This window comes from Dromaius novaehollandiae, chromosome 2 (assembly GCF_036370855.1).
Source record: "Dromaius novaehollandiae isolate bDroNov1 chromosome 2, bDroNov1.hap1, whole genome shotgun sequence".
In the NCBI taxonomy this organism is placed as follows: domain Eukaryota; kingdom Metazoa; phylum Chordata; class Aves; order Casuariiformes; family Dromaiidae; genus Dromaius; species Dromaius novaehollandiae.
The window spans coordinates 157,690,971-157,710,099 of NC_088099.1; the positions used below are offsets into that span (position 1 = coordinate 157,690,971).

The 19,129-nt window shown below is 44.0% G+C and overlaps 1 protein-coding gene across 11 annotated transcripts in view; it reads right to left on the bottom strand.

Annotated features, from left to right (window-relative positions):
- Positions 1–19,129, bottom strand: part of MTSS1 (MTSS I-BAR domain containing 1) — a 120,216-nt gene that overhangs the window by 3,450 nt on the left and 97,637 nt on the right. For 3 of the 11 annotated variants that reach the window (XM_026110138.2, XM_026110134.2, XM_026110135.2), the window contains 8 exons: positions 17,180–17,337; positions 15,805–15,912; positions 14,762–14,859; positions 12,542–12,752; positions 4,581–4,700; positions 3,384–3,578; positions 1,275–1,439; positions 751–913 (listed from right to left, as the gene is read on the bottom strand). In XM_026110138.2, coding sequence (XP_025965923.2) covers positions 751–913; positions 1,275–1,439; positions 3,384–3,578; positions 4,581–4,700; positions 12,542–12,752; positions 14,762–14,859; positions 15,805–15,912; positions 17,180–17,337 — 1,218 coding nt within the window. The remainder of the gene's footprint in view (positions 1–750; positions 914–1,274; positions 1,440–3,383; positions 3,579–4,580; positions 4,701–12,541; positions 12,753–14,761; positions 14,860–15,804; positions 15,913–17,179; positions 17,338–19,129) is intronic. The other 8 variants (XM_026110143.2, XM_026110136.2, XM_026110137.2 and 5 more) reach the window with 4 other exon arrangements.

Sequence of the window (19,129 nt, forward strand, 5' to 3'; positions counted from 1 at the left end):
CATTAATAATTACATCCGGGTCCTTCCTTTCCGTGTAGCGGCTGAGCCAGGCGAGGCCTCTGCAATTGCACAGCACAGCTGACCGCAGCTGAGCAAACACCACGGTTGCCGAACTCCAAATATCATCAAACTCAGCCTCTCTCACCTTGCTGTTAGTTCCGAAAACGGGTACCAAAAATTCAAGACCTTATTGTAAGTTCCCAGACATGCCCAGTTAAGGTCTCCAATGGACTTTTTTCCCCAATTACAATGATTTCTGCTTATGTAGGAAATAAAAGCTCGTGAAGGGAAACCAAGAGCAGATTCAGAGTTACTGACAGAGCAAGAAAGCAAAGGTTATGAGCGCATATTTGCTAAGACAATAGCCCAGAAAGGATCTTGCCACCACAAGAAGTGCACGATGCAAACCCAGTGATGTTCTGCTTAACCCACTAAATATAATTCCAGCATTCTCTTTAATAGTATCCTTAAGCTAAAACTCTTTCTAGTAACATAGCATAAAATACAAAAGTTCAGTGCACTATCTAGCAATCCAAGTCCCTATTTGGTTAATAAATCAAGATTGCATTTTGAGCTGGAAAAAACTTCAGGAAAGTGAAGTCCATCTCCTTCCCCTCAGCTGCCACCTCCAAGGCCAGCGATGGCTGCAGGAACGCTCCTCCCCGCTCCCGAGGGGCCAGCACCCGCCACAGCCTGCGCCCAGCGCTCGGGAGGAGCGGCGCCTGGACAGCAGAACACAGAACTGGGCACCTTGAGATGGGATGGTGTCCTCCGAGCAGCACGGGGTGGTCGTCTGGGTGCTGTAGCCGCTGGAGCACTGCAGGGAATCCCGACTGCTCCGCTGCGTGTCCAGCTGCAGGCCTCTCGTCAGGGCCAGGGCCAGCTCCTCGCAGGCCTCCATCTCCTCCCCCTGCTGCACACGCACGAAGGAGAGCCGTTACTTACACAAGGTTTAGCCAGTCTTCACTGAGCTTTTAATCCTCTCCCCTCCTGAGCAGAGCTCATCTCCGTCCCAACCCAACAGGATTGTGTCCAACAATTTACTACAGTCTAGAAATGGGGTTTTTTGGATGCCTTTGTTCTACAAATGCTGATATCCTCAACAGCGTTATCTCTCGTGCCCACACAACTTCCACCCCCCATACCAACACCACACAGGTCCCACCCCTTGCAAAGAGATGTGCCAACACGCAATGCAGCAGGAAAGTACCAGCAAGGAGCTAGCACATCCCTTTCCTCTGCGCCAAGCAGCACATTCACAGTCTGAGCCTCACCCTCATGGTGGCCGACACCGTCATGCTCCGGGGTCTCTGGGCCTCCTCAGTGGGCGCCGCTGGTCCGCTCTGGGCTCCTCCGTTAAGGTCCGGCTCACGCTTTTCTTTGCGACGTTGCAACGTGTTCACCGTGGGTTGGTCATACGGGCCTGGTTTGGCCCAGTCCTAAGGAAACGTGTTTGTTAGGGACAGCTTATGGTAGTCGCTGTACTTTAACTATAAATAAAGCTATGTAATAGGACAATTTTAACGCAAGAGATTTATGCATCAAATTGGAGGTGCCCTTCTGAATAAGGCCAGATGTAAATTAATTTTGAAGATATTAAAAATGTTTTATTATAAAAAAGCTATCTCCTTTATTAAAGGGAACCTAAATTTATTAATCTACCTAAACTTCCTTATATGAAGATATTTAACATTTGAGTGTTATAACTTTCTTTAGATGAAGGCCCATTGTGTTTAAAGACTATATTTTCAGAAGTTCAAATACAGAAACCACATGTGTAAACTTGCACACAGCAGCAAATACACCTAAGCTTCCAATTAGTGATTTAACAGTCCTAGGTGTATGCAAGCTCTAATACTATGTGTCGTTACGCATGCTGGCAACTTCGAAAAACTAGTCCTAAATAGATTTTTGATACACATTTAGAGGTGCAAACTTAGTCAGGGTAATCTCTCAGCTTGCTCACTAGCTGAAATCTAGATTAATGACCTGCACTGAAGAAGGACTAACTTCACTCTGAATTACTGACACTGAATTTGAAGCAAACTCCCCAGGCCACTAGGCCTACGTTCACTTCGGGCTCTATTAAGCAACGCCCTGCGGCCGCCTGGAAATTGCACGTTGTGCACGAAGAGCAGGATCCACCAGGGACCTGCGCGGGGGGCCAGAGTCGCCGCGAAGCGGCAGCTCCCCCAGCACTATCTGCTAGAGGCATGAGCGAGTCTTCCCTCACCAACACCAGGGGTGCCTGAAAATAAATAAATAAATAAATAGAAGCAGAAGGCACCTCACGCCCCACCGCTGGCAGCAGCTGGCTGCTGACCAGCCTCCACACAGCCTTGTGATTAAATTAATGACAAGCTAAGACCATGCTTTAGCTTTTACTGAGATGTGTCTCACTAGGGGAAGCACAAGGCAGCTGCACGGACAGAAGCCTCTTGTGTAGGTGGATATCTCAGTTTAAGCCATGCAAAACTCAGCTTTGCCTGAACAGCTTTGTCTTTGCTGTGTTTTGCTGCAAAACAGACTGGCAAAGTGTTTCTAGCATGGGCACAACTAGTAACACTGGAGCCCGTGATCACCGTGGCCACCCTGTGCACGTCTCAGTCTCCAAGTGCTGGAGAGGGCGATTCAGGAGTCTGCAAGGAGATATCTCCCATTTTACATTTATAGAAAGGTCCCACCAGAGCGCAAAGCGCGTTGCATATCCAGGCCAGGGCAGAGCAGAGCAGAGGTGGTGCGATGCAAAGAGAGACCCTTGCAGATCCAGCTGGAGCGACTCAAAGAGGTTATTGCTCTCCGACATTTGGGACTGTATCCCCCAAGACACCAAAATGAGCTGTGTGAACGCTTCCAGTCTGGACAGCACAGCATAAATCAATACCTGCGTCCAGCGACTGGGGGCAGGGGACTTCTTAAGCCACCCCAGCTGGGTCTACAAGAGCATGCCTGCCTGCGGCTGCGGGAGGGGCGAAGCGCAACAGCTCCAGCGGGAACCTCGTGTTGTTCAACGTACGATTGCACTAAACGCACACGAGATGTCAAGCCTGCACTTCGCCGCTCACGTGAGTGTGCTAAACCAGCTCTTCTCGCTGAATAGAGCCCAGAGTGCTTTCGACAATGTCACGTCTGCTCCAGACTTCCCTCTCTAGGTGTTGTCAGTTTTCATATATTTTAGGAAGTACCAGAATAGACAAGATCATTCAGAAACGCTTGCTACCCTTATTTTAGCTCTCTAGACGATTACCACCATGCAGCGCCCATACAGAGGGATGTTAAACAGCAAATCAACAGGCAATTACAGGGATCAAGAGGGAGCAACTGCCGCGAGCGCAGTGCTGGTAGGAGGAGGTGAGGACGGCCACAACAAAAGGAACACAAACCTTCCAGCTAGGGATCTTAGATGATGGCAACATGCCTGGCCCAATGGTGTAATAATGAACGTAGTCTGGAAGGAGGGCTGAGGGAGCCCGAGTCCACGCGCGGGAGACAGGCGGGAAATGAGGGAAAGGACCTGCACCAACTGAAGCTACGGATGGGTCACTTGATAAACTACAGTGATAAAACCCATTAGACAACTGGAAATGAAACAAATAAACAAACAAAAAAACAGAAATTAATATAAACAGAATGAATATGAAACTTTGATGACTTTGATGCTCTAGGGAAAAAAAAGTCTGTTATCTTAAAACAAACCAAAAATTTGCTTTGCTGCAAATAAACAACACAAAATTGATACAATGCTTGGCTCAGAAGAGAGATTGTTTGAAAATTGTTATTTGGTATAACAAATTTCAGACATCAATGTGGCAGTCACCGTCGCCAGGCCCGGCAGCTTTGCCTTCTGTCCAGGGAAGCGGCACACCGCGAACGAGCCCTGGCAGTTTAGCTGCTCTGCAGACTGCGGACACAGAAACAAAGCATTTCCAACACGGAAGGCGTTTGCAATGGTGGCGTTTCTTCTGCGTAACTGGACAGAGAGGAAAAGCATACGGCCTTCGAAAATGACATTGTAGCCACGTGATGGTATGGAAGAAAAAAAACAGCAAGGATTTACCAGATGAGAATGGATACCGCTGTCACTGTCTCCCCCAATTTAGAGCGTATCCCCCATGATTTATTCCAACCGTGCTCTAGCACTGTGCATTTTCTTTTTTTTCTTTTTTTTGTTCAAAAACACACCCAAATTCCTCAAGAGCGTAACGCAGGCTACCTAACGGGAGAGAGGGGAGAACCCACCAACAGCATGACCTGGATGAGCGGCCCCTTGGCAGGTGACCAGCTGTGTTTAGGCAGCGTTTCAGTCTCTTTAAGCAGAAAAGGTGGACGATGAACTTTCAGAAAATTTTATCTCTTTGCAAAACCCCGATTTGTAGCATCCCCCATCAGCTACTTTAAAGGGGAGTGTCACTGTGGTTTATCCAAACATATTTGCTTTTCAGGGACTGCGTAACAGTTCCTATTCTCATCTCCGCAGGGAGGAATCCTGGCTGCGTCCCATGCACGCTTGTTGTTCAGATGTTGCTGGGTTTGGGTAACGAGCTAATAGGTTTGTACATCTTTGAGATGAAGTTTTTCACCTTATCTGTGGAGGCCCAAGCCCCCATGGTGGAGCCTGAGCTGACTGAGGTGGGGGAACTGCACTCGCTCACTGACTGGCAGGTTTCAGAGGCTTCGGAAGAGGCAGAGCTGGACGAATTCTGCAGCATAAAACAGCACCGCAACAACGCAGGGAAAGGATACACAAGCCACCGAAAAGAAAAAATAAAACACAAACAAAAAAGAGACAAAAAGCACAGACACAGAGACACACACAGGAGAAAGGGAAGGATGAGAGAAGCAGAGGGTTAGGGTTAAAAAAAATCAATTATATACTGCTCAAAATCATTGCTAATGTTCAGGAAATCTATAAGAGAAACAACAAGCCCATTGCTTAATGCGAGAACTTGGCATGCTGCTTGCGAATGAGGAAGTCGAGGGATCGCTCGACTCCTCATTGCAATTTCAGCAGCTCAGTCGTGTTAGGCGTCTCAGAGCAAAGAGCTGAGGGAACTGAGGAAACCTACAGTCCAAACATGCACTATACCACGACAACCCATTTATACAGAAAAGCAGGTTGTCCATACGTCAAGGACACAAAGTTTAGATTTAAAACACGGAGCAGCAAACGCCGCTTACATCCACAAGTTCTCGGATATTTTGAGCTGCAAAAGCACTTGTGAAAGCTAGTGTGAGTTTGAATATTACGGAACAGAGAAAGAAATGATACTTACCAACGCTGGAGTTTTCCAAAGTGCATTATCTGTATGCATGAGCCTCTGTGGGTAGTATGCATACATTAAAAGTACTCTAACTCACACTTTTCTGCCCAGCAGTCACTACGAAGGTACCTGCTGGTGGCCGCATGAATGGTTGCCTGTGCCTGCCACCTCTTCACGGCAGAGACAGAAAATATCAGGGACTTGAAAGGAGAAGGAAGGAAAACGCAGGACACTGAATATGCATATAAGGCAAAACACCCTGAAACACTCAGCTCCTAGCAAGCAGGCCTGACTCGTATGTGAATAACCACATGGACCATTTTACCAAGTACAATGCTATTGTATCTCTCCCTCCTGAAAGCGGCATCACCCTCAGTAGAGGTTTTGTGCACAGGTCCAGCTGGGTCCTTTGAAATCATCAAGAACACAGGCCAAGTTGTCAGGACAGCAACAAACTCTGCTTGCTGCCAGAAAATCCAGCACTAGCACCACTTTAATTCATCCTGCTGTAGTCCAAGACCTGTAAAGCAAGTCTAAGGCCACCCCTGGCATTTTATTTATGACAGTAGAGACAAATGGCTGAGATTTCCAGAAACGTGCTCTCATACCAAGGTTGTGTAGCAAGGCCTCAGATCTCAAGGAGTGAAATTTTGAAGGGGTAGAGGAAATCTCATCTGAAATAAAAACGCCACCAGTAACCTTAGGTGAGGTCTTGCTGTGAGTATGCAAAGAACATGATAGCTGGATAAGAAGTAACGTAGAGAGAGAATAGCTGCTAACACCCAAAACTCATTTTGCAGCCCACTAAAAGCTACATAGAAATAACAGCTAACTGCCAAAGCAAGAGAGGATGTTGGTCTCCTGAGATGGGACACCATCGCCACATGGATTTTGGTGAAGACTACAGGGGCTGCTGAGAAGCCAATATAGGATCAGCAGCTTGACCTTATTAGTGAACTGTGGATTTGGGTAAGTGCTGTGAAAATTTGCAAAGGCAAAAAAAAGGAAGAAGAAATAAAAAAAGGCTAAAAGGATGCACATCCTGTCTTACGTTGACAGCACATCAGATCGGCAGGTGACTTCACAAATGCCTTTAGGGTACAAGCAAGCTCAGCTAACAAGGCTTGTACTCAAAGTACAGTAAGAGTTGAGGTGAACACAAGAGAGAAAGAAACTGCAAAAAAATGATGACATGTAACTAGAAAGCACAGAAGTGCAAAGTATCTACGGGGGCACTTTGTGATGTACTGGTTTGATGTTTTCTGCAACTTGTCACATTTTTCTTGATTTAAAGAAACACCCACTGCAGGAGAAAAACCTCCAAAGATAATGTATCTGACAAACACGAGCTCCGGTTGATTCCATCACAGTACACTGAACAGTGAGGAGGCTGTTTTTTGTCTATCCTTAGAGAAAAACACATTTTGGGAAATTCTTTTTTGTTCTAAAACTCCAAGTGCTGCCTAACGTTCTAGGCAGCTCAGCAAAAGAAACTATGTGAAAAGCCCCATGAGAGCACACGCTCCCATTCAGAAAAAAATGAGAAAAATGTGATTTCAAAAATGCTTTCTGAAGCTCAAGCTCATAACCCAAAAGAACTGTTGAAAAAAACATCCAGGGTCTAAGTATTCTGCATGTGACAGGACAGTGAAGGAACCTGCGTTCCAAAGGCCGTATCAAACCAGCTTGTTTTCTGCAGATGCCTTGATGATGACAAATGAGAGTTTGGAGTTTACACCTAACAGACTGTTCCTGTTTACAGGCCAGAAACTTCAGGAGATTATGTCAAGCAATGGTGGAAATGGCTCATAAATGAGCTAGCAATAACACTGCATAAAGCAAATAAAGGGAGAAAGACTACAACCACAAATTCTGCAGATGCAAGGATTTGCTCAACTTACTTGATATATAGAGGAAAAAAAGACTGGAAACGGTTAACTTGTTACTGCAATTAAATGGGCTTTTGCTGGTTTTTCTACCCATGGGTGGACTGGGATACAGACAGTAGATGGGAGGATACCTGCAATAGCATCCTTGTGATCAGAAGCTGGGACGGTTCATTGGACATTATTCAGCTACATGCCAGCTCTGGCAAGAAGTAGGTGACATTTCTGAGAAGCACAAGCAAACCTGCCACCGCTCAGTGGCTGCAAAGAGTCTCCTGCCCAGCATGCCAGGATCAGCCACTGACTCCTCCTGTGAACCAAAGAACCAAACCTCATCAGGCCTCCTGGTCCAGGAGATGAAAGAAGGGGCTGCCCCAAACTCCATACGGCCATTTGCAATAGACGTAAGTAGGCAAAGGATGAACCAAGATACCATCGGGGACACCATCTCGGTAGTGGAAGGAAAGGCAGGAGGCAGTGGTAGGGAAATGGGACCTCGTCTTAAGAAATTCACATGGCACAGGCCAAGGGAGGCTCAGGTATCGCCAAAGGAGGATTACAAAAGTGAGAAAACGATGGAGAGGGAGGCAGCAGAATACTGAACTCTTGAAGGGAAAACATAAAAAAGCATCAGGGAGGCAAACGCTACCTGGATCAGACTGCAGAAACTGCCTTGAACTGAACAGTTGGGAAGCACAGACCACCCTTTGCTTCTCAGCAGAAGCGCCGAGAACAGGAACCGCACAGTCACTGCTAGGGCAGAAAGTCTCCAAACCTGAGCGCTTGCTCTAGGTGCACACCCCTCCCGTGCAACATGCCCCCAGGGAGCACGGGCGGGCAAAGGCTGGGCAGAACGACGTCGACCCCACATCGCTCCGAGTGAGAAACTTCACTGTGCGATTTTTGAACTTATCAGTTGAATCATTTTTAAAATTAAATTCTTTCATTTTAGCTATTTTAATCGCAGGAGGTTGATTTTTTTTCCCCCTCAAGGCTGTCGTAACTGTAGTTGTGTTCAGCTCTCAAACCATCTCTTCTAAGAAAGAAGTTAAAGTTAACAGTATTAGCAGAAACCTAAACCGGTGCTTTGCATGGTAACAACCAGTTCCTCAGATGACCATTATACACAAGTGGCCTGATGGCTGGTGTCTCAGACATTGTCCTATGGCTCGTTCTTCAACAGTGTCTCTCTGCTTGGTGTGGGATATAATGAATTCCAATGGGGATACAGAAAAAGCTACATTTTGGGCCACTAGACTGTATGATTTTATTTTCCATCTATTGTCCCACTAACCTACAAAAAGACTGCAGCTATCTCTGATCACTTGCATCCTTCGTTTGCTACATTTTCCATTCAAATATAGTATTGCTTTCTTAACCCTTTCCCTTCCTCGTATACTAGACAGAGCTTCCTGGGCAAGGTTTCCCCAGGAGACCAGATCCTAATGAAGAGTCTCATCCAATATCCCTCTGAAACCAGTGGAAGACCCAGCGGTTACCTTTCAGGAAGCTGTGGATAGTGACTCAAGGTCAGTATTTGACTTCCCTCATTTTCAGGAACATGTCTCTACTGACCTCTCCTCTCTAATCAAGAACAAACCCTTGGGAAACTTATTTAGAGAGGAAGCTTAGGAGAAGCAAACACCTGGTGGTAATTAATGCACTAATGGTGCATTTCTGGTTTTGTTTAAGGTCTAAATTAGGACCATTTCTTAATTTACATGGAAAATTGAATAGTCATAATGAACTATTTCCCCTTTTCTAACTTCATGTTATTTCAAGCAATAGAATCTCCTGAAATGCAAAATCCTATCTGCTTCCTAATTTCTACATGCAGAAACAAATTCACATCTAGTTTCCCTCCACTTCACTGTCTGGGGAAAGCTATTTCAAGAATACACTAACAATAAAGACTTCAACAGTCCTCTGCAATTTGACAATACACCAACACTTCTCTTTTCCTCCTTTACCTGCTTTTCTCTTCATCTAACACCTTGCTTTCATCCCCATCAAATCAGGAGTTTTAAAATCCAACTGCATAATCTTTTCCCACGTTATTCCCACAACGTAGGTTCACTCCGGCTCCAGTGGATCCTTTTATCATCCTCCTCCTAAATCAAACACCACTATACTAGGATCGTACTACTGCCACCACCACACTACTTGATCCCTCCCAGACCTCAGTTTGTCTCCCCCATACGCTACGTGTAGGTTCAGCAGCACTGACCAGGTCGGGTGTTCACCCGAGAGCTACTCCGTGCTCCCAACCAGAAAGTTTCTCACGCAAGCTTTACACTGTTCAAGTATAAGCCATAGGCAATGCTGACTTCAAATCTGGCATTTAAATAAGCTATTCAGCTCCAGGAAGAGAGCTGTCATGTTCTTCAGGTGTTCAACTATACCCAAATGCACTTGCTTAATTAAGATTAAAGCATTTTACAGTGACCTTTCCAAATGTACCACTGTCTGGTACAGGCTAACACCTTCTCTCCCAGTGATGTTAACAACAATGCTGCAGAATGGAGATCACACTAAAGCAGAAAAAGGACATCAGAGTCTGGTTTAGTAACTGCTCTTTCTCCTTTCTTCTATGCAGAGTGTAATAAAGAGATAAAGACTTACTACTCGAGGATTATAATCTGAAAAGCAGTCTTCACTTTGCCAGTCATCTCTCCTCTGGTAAAGTCTGTATCATGTTTGTTTAAATCCCTAGTTATTCCTTTCTTGAGAGAGTTTCACTGAAAATTAAACTGATTTTATTCAGAAACCACAGATAGGGAAAAAATGTCTAAAATGTAGGCGAGAGCAAAAAAGTCTCATATAGCTCTCAGTCTCACTCATGTAATATGGGAATTTTGTGGCCCCCTTCTGCTTTTTTTATTAAAAGAAAAGAGCCTTTGTTGCTGCTAATAGCTTCCAAAGCATGGAGCTAGCAAACATTATCAGCAAAGCATCCACCTGTGCAAGATATATAGCTTTTAATTTCCTTTCCTGGTTCTAGGGCTTGCTTTGCTGCTTTCCCAGCGTCACTACCAGAAACAAGGACGTTGGTGTTTTAGAAACAGCAGCCACTATCGCTGCTCCTGCCCACCCGCCACCGAGCCTCGAAAACAAAACACCAGAGGAAGAGCTGTCAGTTGGTTAGAGACACACAACACGAAATACGCTGTAAATTGATCAGCTTTTCAGTAAGCTCACAATCACAATTTTCTGTCAGCACAACACACACATTTTACTTAGTGCTGAACATATAAAGCAAGACACTCAAGCGCAGATGAAGCGGCCAGGCAATGATCTGCTACCTTTCCCTGTGCAAAGGCACACAGAACCGAGACACACAGAGCACATACCTATTCGTTATACCAATACACTACACTTGGCAAGGCAACGTCACGCTGCTGCAGCCTCCTACAGCTCATTAATAGCTCAAATGATGTTTGGATCAATTTGCAACTTTAGGGATAGTGTCTAAAATGAAGTAAAAGCATAGGAACAAGGTTCTTAGCTGGGGTAAATCAGCATGACTCCAACTTTTGGGATGTTCTGCCAGCTGATACCAGCCTAAGTTCTCTCCCCAGCTTAACAGAGGAACTCGCAAAGAGGGATTTTTTTTTCATGCTAAGGACAATTGCAAGTTAAATCCTCATCTGCCAACATTGCATCATCATGTAGATTACCACTTTTTTACACCGGTGCAGTGGATACTATGAAAACCAAAGATGATGCCAGCAAGTAAAACTGATGCATGTATCTTAAAAGTCAACTTCCTTACCTTGTTACTATTCCAGTTTATTTGTGCTCATTTACTTTTTGGCATTTCACTTAGGTTAGCCATAGCCCATCTAAACAAAACATTCGTTTAATTAGTCTGCACAAAGTTCTAAATCCATCTGTTCCAGGATGTCATCTATAAAAAAAATGCTGATGTGTCCGGACTGAGGACACTGCAGAAGACGTACATGTTTGAAAACAAAACATTTCTATTAAAATGAAAGAGACAGAGAGGAGGAAAAAAAAAAACTTGAGCTTCCCTTGAGAATATGATCCAAGCTTGAATGAACCAGGGTTGTTTCAGATGATATCCTAAAAATTTCACTAAGTGCTGCTGACTAAATGTTTCTGCAAGAAACGGGGGGTCTATGTGCTGTTGAAGGTGGTCTAGGAGTAGCCAAAGCATGCAGATGACACTTGGTAACTGGCAACGCTTGCTGAGTGTGAGGATTAAAGTTATCACCGGCTCCAAAACCACCTACTCCCCAGCACATGAAGAAAAATACAACCGCATTTACTAAAGTAAAAGGCAATCTACTCTGGTGACCACAGAGTGTATTAAAAATGAGCAATACTCAGCAAAAGGAAATGAGGCCCACCTCGGACTGTGACTAAGATTTACGATGGGATTTATAATGTGAGTTGGCGATTCAGCCTCAATTAAAAAATACTGCAGTTGCAATGTGTTTTGTTAAAAAAAACCCAAACCCAGAAAACAGAATTCAGGTGCTGAAAGATAAGTCAGGGATGCATGCAAGCCTCTGCCTTCAAACGGCCAGCAAGTTTTTGTAGGACAGTTGCCTTCAACAAATTGAGAAAAAATTTCCCTCTGCAGACCAGAAGACATTATGGAAACGTTTCACTTATCCTTACAGTGAAGTTCTCTTAATTTGACTGGGTTCAGGAAATCATCCTATCTGTCGAGTTTGTTAGGATTTCCATAAAGAATCAAATATAACATGTATTTCCTGCAGAAATCTTGTTTCTACAGGGAGCTCAGTGGAGGGCCAAAAAGGACAAGCCTATCTATACAAAAGCACATCCCCAAAAGTGGCAAAACCAGTTTCACATGATGCTCTGCTGGTGGTATTTTGAGGATTCTGGGTCCTTTACAGGGGTCCATCTGGAGGGAATAAAAGTAGCTGTCCTGCTGCCAAAGCCACCAGTGTCAATACCAGTGGTCATAAGGCTGTTCTGGCATGGATGTTTGTCCATTAAGCAGCAAACAGCCACCAGATACTAATAAATTGCAATCTGTGTAGGATTATTAACTAATAACCTCAGTGGGTGAAGTGAATATTGATTCCCTCCCATATGGTGGATTTTTCTCGCTCTTTCTCATTTGTACATATCCGAAAGTTAGGTGTCCTGGGCCAACAGAGAAACCCATAGCCCCTAGAGAGTGATTTGTCCCATCCTGCAGTGCTAACTGCCAAGGGAGCATCAAGAGGTCACTCCAACTAGAGGCCCAACTTTTAGATGAACGAGGTTCAGAAAGACGTATCTTACCCTCAGTGCTTAACCTGGCTCCAAGGTACCCCCAAAACCACGTAAGATCCTTTTGTGAAAGGTGAACCAAGCTACGGTCTCCAGCTCACTTCTCGTTCTCATGCTTGCACGTACCTGGTTAGGTGCTTCTGGTGGCATAGGGGATGGCGATTTGGACTGGAAAGCATCCTGGGACATGAATCCAGAGTCATGGGAGGACACACTGGACAGCCTCATGGGTGCCTGCTGAGGCAGATTGGAGCTGCGATAGCGATAGTGTGAACTAGGTGAGTGCGAGTGCGAGCCACTGGACCGGGAATCACTACTGTTAACGCTGTTCAGACTGCTGTGAGAGACAAAAGGAACAGAGAAAGGAAAGGGGAGAGGAAAAGACAAAAGGGGGGGGTGGGGAGAGACCCATATACAGTACAATTAACATTCCACGTGTTGCTAGCAACAGGCAGCATAAACCGGAAAAGAAAAAAAGAGGTTGACAAAATAAATTTAAATATATATATATACATATGCACATATATATCAGTAAAGAATAGTAAGCAGCTGCAGTATCCTTTGTGACCACAGAGAAAATGGCACTTTACCCTGAATTTTGCTCAAATGATCACACTGTGTAACCCAGGCACTAGGAGCTGAAGGCTGGGTCAGGTCCAGAAGAGGAGATCGCTGCGTGCCCGCCCCAGCCTTAATGCACGTGCAGCCTCCACATGCCCCCAGCTCGCTTCTGCTCTTAACACCCTGCTGCTCTTGCACTAAGAGCCAAATTCTTCCCAAGCTCCCTACAGCAGGGCGTCGAAGGTGTAACAGTGCACCTAAAAGGCTGCACCTGGGCACGCGGTGCCAGTCAGCCAGCAGGCCAACACACGGGATTATTGAAAGCATCACGAAACCCCATACTTCAGAGTGCCTGTGACCAGCTTCACCCGCCTGGTGACTCTCTGCCAGGAAAAAAGGCGCGCACGGGGCAGTCACACCTCTCGGCAGCTTCAGTTAGAAAGGTGACCAAAGAGAAGCAGAACTCCCCAGTTAGGAACTACGGAGGAAAAGATTCTGAACCAAAGAGATGGACTTTTCATCTCCAATATCCGTGAACGATGGCAATGCCTAATGGGTCACGACGCGGGAGCTTCCAAAGTTCCCTTCTGCTGCGGAGGTGACTGAGAGGGACTAGCTGGGTGTGTCAGTCTGAAGGCAGATTCCTACTCTCGTTGGCAGAAGCCTACCTCCTAGCTAAAGGGATGGCTCTAAAAGATACACGGGCAAGGACTGCACCTTCTATTCCCAAATTTCATGTACAAGTGAGATGTACAAGTCTGGTGCAGGTGAAGAGGAGCACTGCATTTTTTTATCCTCACACAACAGTCTCTTGCCATACAGTTTTTACTACACAAGAAGATGAGGTTGATTCAGAACAGGTGATGGATTTTCCAGCCATTTTCTTTTACAGCTTCAGGATATTGCATCTTTAAGCCTGTGCTCAATGCTTTAAATATGCGTGTTTTCACATATATAAAAAAGTATAGCATTTTTTTTATATATATATATCTGCATGCAGAGGCAAGTACATACATACAAGTAGTCATGTTCACTTGTTCTGACATGCTATAGATAACTTTGCTCATACACAGGGAACCTGTAGTACATTATTCATAAAGCAAACTAAAAGGTAATCATCTGAGAGCAGCTACAAAGGTGTTAGAGCAGAATACACAATAGAGTATCTTCCTTTTCAGTAAAAGGAAACAGTAAGTGTAGACATCAGGGTACAGGGGTAACATGCTAATAAACTGTTTTATGAGAGAAAACAGTTTTTACAGAGAAAGCGTCGACAGAATCCAAGTGTTCCAACATATTTGGGGACAGCATTAGACAGCACTAAACAGTCAAAAAACTTTTATCAAAAAAATGCATTTCCATCTACCAGACTGATAGGGTAATCGACAAGGATGTTTTTCCTTTTCGAACACTTTAACTTACTGATTAGTAACAGCTACTTAGAATAATCTAAAAAGCCATCATATGAAAAACAGAAAAGGAAATTATGAATGAACAATCCCAGAGCTTAGATCAGTACAGTCTGCTCTTCGATCTGAAATGGGTTCAAGAGAACTGAATCAAAAGCATCCTCAAGTTGTCTTGAGTTCAAAAGTTGTTCAGTCATGCCCATCCTTTTTAATATTCTCAGTCACACACATAAATGGATGAAGACCATGAGGGACTGATTTCATTAAGAGTTCTTACTTAAGATTTAATTATGCAAATACAAATCTGTACCACAGTCTGAACTTTCCTCCTTTTGCCCCCAAAGAGGTTAAAACAAAGTATTACCCATCTACTTACCTGCAAACACTAGATTTTCTGGACATGGTAGTACTGGGAGAGGATGGAGGAGTCTGATAAGACCAGCTGTAATCAGAACCTTTCAAATCTAAAATTACCTGATGAAAGATAATCAATAGTATCAATGACTCAGAAAATCTTTTTTTCCTATTAATAGAAAGAATCTGCTTGTTGCAGCATTCTTCACCACAAGTTTTCAATGTCTATTGACCTAGTTTGTTTTCTGCTAGAATGAGACTGCGTATGCTACAATTCCTATGCAAGGTAGTCAGCTTTATCCTTGGGTTTCCAAAAGCTAGCATACTTCAACACTACAGCTGCTATCACAGAAGGACAGTTTACGTTTGAACAGAAAAATCTTTTAAAAGGAAACTTAAGATTTAATTTATTTAACCAATGTTGTAAACTGTTCTTCCTTTAAAAAAAAACCACAGCTGTTATAACCCTAGAGTTTAAGAACTGTCCCATTAAAAAACCCTCAACGATTCAGTATTAACTCACAACAGAGATTCCCTCCTCTATACTTTTCAGTCAATGATAAGGGGCTTAAGGCGTGATAACAAACACGTAAGAGTTCACGCAGCAGAGCTGGAGGAAAAAGGCCTATTTGGAGTCATTTAACAATACATATTTTCCTATGCATTTTAAGGATAGCACGGGAAAAAAGCTCAAATGTTAGAACGCGAGGAACTATCTAATCTCAGCCATGCTGCTTTCACCACTTAAGAGGGATGCTCTGATGTAGGGGCAGGAGGTGGCACTCATTTCTCACGGAGCCTCGGTGGAAGGTGGGCATCTTCATATGCTTCAAAGTGTTACAGCTACCATTTTACATTGTGCTGCCCAAATATTTCAGGACCACTCAGTTGGTATTTTACAATCAAATTGTTAAAACGGCTCATGTTAAAAATGATGTTGCTGCAGTGAAGCATCTACAAAAAACTAATGTAAAGCCACTAACTGCTAGCAGTCAGTATTTCTCATAACACATAAAAACAGTACAAGTTGAAAGTTGAAATATTTTCCCAGTAACAAGAGCTAACCTGTTCACTTGAAGATGGCAATTTGTGTGGATCCATGGTGAGACTTTTCAGGTCATCTGATATGGTTTGTAAATGTGTTATTTCTCCTAGCATTGATATTTCTTCTTCCTGAAGGGACAAACCAGCAAGGCTAATGATGGCCTCGGTTTTAAAAATGAGATCCAAAACACAATATATACAATCTTCTGCATTTTGCTGATGACTGTAGTCATCAGCTCCAGTGGAGTTGCTTTTTCTCTGTCCATAAATCAATCACTACTTATGAAAGAGGCTTGGAAATACTCATTCACAGAGTTTTATGCCTACTTTAAGATTGCTTAAGTTCTCAGGCTTAGACATCCTCTCTCTCACCAATGAGATAAATAAGTCTTAGCGTTCTTTTGGTCACGTCTTCAGAAAAAGAGAGTCATCCTCACCGCATTTGAAATAGGTTTATCCTTTCTATGTATACTCACTAACGTGCCTTAAGGATTTTAACCTTGCATGTAAACATGGGTTAAATTCATACTTCTTGCTAGCTTTGGAGACTTTGACAAAGGCACCATACAGATACAAAGCATTACCATGTCTGTGATTCATGCTGGCTCATACTACATCAAGAGCTAGCTCTACTCTGACAATATCAGCACCGTAAGTTACCATAGCAATCTCTCAGCTACCATGGTAATCTCATCCAGGTCTTCTGAGTCTGCAGTTCCCCTACTACTGCTCAGCCATCATCTTCCTACTTCTCTAACTGTGGTTTTCTGCTGAGGCTGATGCTCTTTGTAAACAAGCATCGGGAACGTTTTCCCAGGACACCGAAGCCTCTTCAGAAATACACCAAGCTTACACAAAGCCACAAACGTTCTGGCGCCGGGCTGCAGACAACCTGAGATTATGAAAATATACTTAAGCCTTTGGAACGAATTGAAGAAGCTGTCATGTAGGAGGGAAAGAGCTGCCAGAAAACTGCATGGAAGCAGGCTGCAATCTGTCAGATAATGTCATTACATACACAGGGGAGATCTTGAAATATTTCAGTCTTACTGCTAGAGTAGGAGTAAAGAAGGTTTATATTAAAATGTGATGTTAAGAAAAAAGTGGTGGAAGCTACATTAGCGGTGCCCCAGGGCCATATTCATAGGGGCTCAAGGGCTGTTTCCCTGAGTTGGCTTGAACATTTTCAGCGTCTTTGGTCTCCGAATCACTCCAAGGGCCCATAAGAAAGCGCCCAGCTCTCACCACTGCCTAGACAGAGATGCAGGCAGGATTTCGGCTAGTTTCTATAGCTCTAGAAATCCCTTCCAAAGACACAACGAGCTACTCTTTTTAGAGGCTGGGGGCCACCTAGCAGACTTGTGCACTGTACCAACACGAAATGGAGAGCTCTTACTATGACAGGTCGCAGCATCGAGATGAAAGTACAGAATCGGCCACGTTCCTCAATCAGAGCTTTCCTGACAGCTTGCTTCTCGGTTTCTTCAAGCAGCAGGTACTTATCATTGACGTCTTGTAAAGCACTATCCAGCTGGGGCTGAATGTCACCCCGTCCTGCACACAGGGAACAATCAAGAGTGCATTTTATCAACACTGTGGATCTATATAGACAAATCCCTTGTTTTCAGTCAGCACTGCTGCCAGACTGCTTTTGCAATTCAAGTCTCAACCAGTATTTTCCCTTAATTCAAATTAATAGGGCTTCTTTCATTGAAATTAAGCATGTTCCCCTTTTGCCTAGGGAAGAAATCCAGTTCAATTCAAAGAAAGTTTCACCAAGGCAAAGAGCATTTCATGTAGGGACTCTCTCAAGCTGTTAGTTGTTAAAACCTCTCACATCATCCTTGCTGACAATCAACACCTTACTGATTAGGAGGACATTCGTCACTAATCCCAGGCATGCTCCTCTTCCTTCCTACTGTCATGCTTGGCAAGCTCCTGCTGGCAACGTTGTGGAGTCACTACATGAGTGAATGAGTCTCCTATATGACATGACAGTAGGGACATGATACCGAGCGTTGGACCACAGGATTCAGCTGCTTTACACAAGCCAACTGGTAAAACAGCTTTCTTCATTTCTAAGTCCAAAACGAACAAACAAAAAATAACTATTCACATCTAAAATATATAAATATGTCCAGTCCAGTATTTGTCCATGAAAAATAAAAAAAAACCCAAAACACACACAATGCTTTGCCAACACAAAGCTTCACCTAGTTCACCATAAGCCAGCTCATACATAACACTAAAATTTTCTGTGACAGTTAAGCATCTTATTCTGCAACAACTGCTTACCCCGCATCATGTCAAAAATTCGTTCCTCTAGTAGTGAAGAGCTGCTTAACTCTAGCATTACTGAGTCAACACTGCTGCAGTTACAAGATCTTTTCATGCAGCCTACAACCCTGATTATTTTAAAGAGCCTCGGTTGCATAAATTTTTCTCAAATCTTCCAGAAATACCACAGACAAAGTAAGAATGCCAGGTGCATTTCCATTCCACTGTTGCTCAATACCAGTAAGACCACATTTAAAAATGATGTGCAAGTTACAAGCAGCTACCAAAAAACCAATTTTTATGGACAATCCGTTTTATGGACAGTCCTTGTGCATGCAGGATTTAAAGCTATGAGCAGGAGGAAGAAAAAAGCTTCTTGATGCGGGCAGTACAAAATGCCATGTTCCACAAGACGACTCTAGGTCAGAGGCACAAAGGTAAGCCTTTGCCTTATTACCATACCTATGACTTAATACTTCACAGCAAGGTGAAGCCATCGGTTCCCCAGCACTAATAAACAACCAGAAGAGAAAAGACCAAGCAAGAGTGGAGCAAAGAGAATCACTGGCTTAGAGGCATTACAGGCTGGATATACCCAAATCTCCTCTGCACAGAGTTAAACATAATCCAGATAAAACTGTACAGGTCCCCATGCCCAGCGCTCCGAGGTGCATCCCTGAGGAATGGCGTCCCTGCGGGCCGGGCAGCCCCAGCACAGCCTCTGCCAAGGGCACACAGGGACCGAGTTATCGGCATGAACTCCCAATGTCCCACCCTCGAGACCAGACTGACTGGTGCAAGGTGGATCATAAAACTCTTTGGGAAACAAATAACTTTAAAACAAAGTCTGAAGCTGTAGAGTTATCTGGTCTTTCTCTCAAAATTACTACTTACCAGAAACAAAAACTTTTTAGAAAAATTGTAGATAATTCCCTAACTGGCCTGTGCCTTCTTATTTGTCTCCACCTCAGGGGATAAACCGATGGCCTTCTCTTTGACCACTGCTCTGTACGTTTCAGGCCCTTTCTCCTACTCAGTGTTGCAAGCAGATGCAGCAATTAATCATTTT